We start from the raw sequence: 3,210 nt of genomic DNA, 5'->3' as shown, positions 1-3,210 counted from the left end.
CTCCCCTGATCCTTCTCAGGAGAGCTTCAACACGTACCCAGGTGGATCGACACTTGGGTGTTGCGCTGGCGCGATGGTAGGTGGCGGGGCCTTGCCGGGGTGTTGCTTGCTAGGCGCATAGCTTGCTGGGCGTGCGCTCTGCCGGAGGTTCTGCTTGCCCTCCCGGCAAGGAGGCTTGTCGGGATCTCATGTCTTGGTCTTCTATCTTCTGTCTTCGGCCCTGTTGACTTGAGCATAGTCTTGATGGGTCTTGTATATTCTCTCGAGGGTCTCCGGGAGGCCTTGCCACCGAAGGGGCTGCCGCTGCCGTGCACGAGTCTGCGGTATGAAGGCCTCAATCTTCAGTGCACCAACAAAGAGTGTTTAAATGTCACACTCTTTGATGATCTTTATGGGTCATTAAGAGAATTGTTACAAAAATGTTACACGCATCTAATTTTCATGGGTGCTTCCATGTTGCAGGGATCAAGCAACCAATATCCCACATTTAAATAAGACTGAATAGCCGTCGACGGCCGATTGGATTAAATCACCTGATATACACACTCGATCGCATATCCACAATTGTATCGATCTCACATGCAAAATATATGATTCGGTTTATTTTAACGATCAAAAGATAGATATATATTTATTACAGCCGAAAGTTGTCCAACGCAGTTCGGGACGATGAGGCTGACTTGAGTATGTTCCTCGATGAGCCAAATAGCTCCTCCGCCTTGATGGTTCTATACCGCGGTGAACCGCTCCCGTCGACGATCACTGGTTCGTACAGCGTTGCCATATTTGCCCTAAAGAAGCACACCACCGACACTCTGGGACCCTCACTGTTGGACACAACGCGGTGCACGACGCTCTTGAACCTGTCATTGGACACGTGTTGTAGGAAGTCACCCACATTTACCGCGAGTGCCCCCGCCACAGCCGGCACCTCCACCCACACCTCCTGTTGCTTGTTGTTATTGACCAGCAATTGTAGGCCATTGACAGTACCGTCCTGCAGCACCAAGGTGAGGAAGCTTGCGTCGGAGTGCCTAACAGCACCCAATGTGAGGTGCGGCTCCGGGCACGCAGGGTAGTAGTGGCAGCCTAGGAGTAGCGCATCTAGGCAGCCTGTTTCCTCCTCCATGTACCCGCGCCGCAACCCTAGGGCCTCGGACATTAGCCCGAAGAGGACGTGGCCGAGTTGTCGTATAATCCGCGTGTACTCAGGCATGATGCCCCTGCACACCGGCGGTAGGACGTCCTCCTCCAACTGGTCTGCGTTGTCGATGTACATCGTATCACGCCACTTGGCTGCCGGCGATCGGAATAGGTCAGCATTACCACTGTACTTGACGCGTCTCCCCTCACCCCGCGTGTAGTAGGGATCCTTTTCCTGCAGTGAACCCTCATGGAAGCCCCGCACCGCCGCCAGTGTATTCGACATGGCTGCCTCCGGCACACCATGATTTACCACCAGGAAGAAGCCCAACGTTTCCGCGGCTGCCTTCACCGCACTCACCACCTCCGATCGGTGGCCATGGAGATCGATGACCGGGATGGAGATGTCAGTCGACAGAGGCACCAATGGGTCAAAGGACTCAGGAGGGTGGTGGAAGATGGTCGGAATGAAGGTGATGCCAGCATCGACGAGGCCTTTGACACCGGCCTTTGTGTCGTCGAATGCCTTGAGGGCACGGAGGTGCTCATCATCGGAGTCGGAGGCCATGCCAGATTATTTGAGGCTAGAACTTAATACTCTGTAAGTGTATGAATAGTTCAGTATAGTCTATATATATAGATGATTCTATCCAATCTTATAGTATTAGTTGAGTATCAGCGTCCCGCTATACGTCGTACAAGAGTATTAGTTGAGTATATCTCTATACATCCATGAGTATTGCATAGTTTATCTATAGATGTTTCTAGCCAATCTTAGAGTATTAATTGAGTATCCCTCTATATGTCCACAATACTGCAATAGTTTATATATATATGCTTCTAGCTAATATTAGATTATTAATTTAGTATCCCCTATACGTCCACGAGTAGAGAAATAATTTACATATAGATGCTTCTAGTCAATTTATAGTATTAATTGAGTATCCATGTCCTCCAATGTGTGACACTAGAGTATTAAATGATTCTTTCAACTAGCTATACGTCCATGAGTAGTGTAGTATAGTGTATATATATGGATACTTTTAACCAATCTTGGAGTACTAATCCGGTATCCGCGTCCTACTATGCATCAATTCGAGAGTATTAATCCCCGCTCAAAAAAAATACGAGAGTATTAATGGCATATCCCACAATTTCCATTCTTTAGAAATTTATGAAAAATAAATAAATGAGTATGTGTTGAGGATATTTCTATTGTAATTGTCGGCTTACTGTTGCGGAATTCCAAAATATGAAAATAAATGTTGTTTTGTTTTTAAGCTTAGATCATAGGTTCTACGACAGTTTCATTAAATATAACAAGTTACACCAAACATACAAAAGATTAACCTACACCAGCCATGGGAAACAAAACCATATTAAATTATAGGTGGTTGTCTATCCAAAGAGTAATTATATGTGCTTTACTGTGCTTTGCCTTGAGTTGTACACCCGAAAGTCCTTCTTTCAGATAGTAGAGCCAAGACTCCAGATGTGGGACTACATTTCTCAAGATCTTATCATTTCTAACATACCATAAACCCCAGCAACCCACAATGACAATATCCATTGCAATCTCTCGTGGGAAGTGTTGTAGTGTAAGCTGGATTTCATAATAGGCTGAAATGCCTCTTTGTTTGTCAGGTGTAAGGTGATCCCACCATAGAAGTGCAAATTGGCAATCCCAAAAGAGGTGCAGGAGTGCTTCTTCAGTGTAGTCTACACATAGAGCACATTAGTAATCTTCCAGGAACATATTCTTTCGATGAAGTAAATTTTTGACATTATGCCTGTGATGAAGGAGGAGCCAACAGAAGATCTTGTTTCATAACCTACATGAGGTTTTCCTTAGATGTTTGAAGATCGTATGAGAATTGCGGTCCCTTAGCAGACATTTACAGATCTTCATGGAAGAGTAATGGTTGGATTTCCAATGATAAATGCACTTGTCATTGTGTTCAGCTAGTACAATGGTCATCGGGAGATTTTGCAACTCCGTAAATTGCTAGTAATCCTGTTGTGATGGAGGCCTATGAAAATGTTGGCTTAGATCAGTGTGCTCACACA

At 45.6% G+C, this 3,210-nt stretch overlaps 1 protein-coding gene across 1 annotated transcript; it reads right to left on the bottom strand.

The window, feature by feature from the left end:
• Nucleotides 1–575: 575 nt before the first annotated feature.
• LOC123409638 (1-aminocyclopropane-1-carboxylate oxidase homolog 1-like) lies at nt 576–1,750 on the bottom strand. The gene has a single exon (XM_045102497.1). It carries the CDS (start codon nt 1,709–1,711, stop codon nt 635–637), a length of 1,077 nt encoding a protein of 358 aa, XP_044958432.1. The 5' UTR covers nt 1,712–1,750; the 3' UTR covers nt 576–634.
• Nucleotides 1,751–3,210: the final 1,460 nt, after the last annotated feature.

This window comes from Hordeum vulgare, chromosome 1H (assembly GCF_904849725.1).
Source record: "Hordeum vulgare subsp. vulgare chromosome 1H, MorexV3_pseudomolecules_assembly, whole genome shotgun sequence".
In the NCBI taxonomy this organism is placed as follows: domain Eukaryota; kingdom Viridiplantae; phylum Streptophyta; class Magnoliopsida; order Poales; family Poaceae; genus Hordeum; species Hordeum vulgare.
Note: the sequence above shows the minus strand (reverse complement) of the source record. Positions and strands in the feature narration are given on the sequence as shown.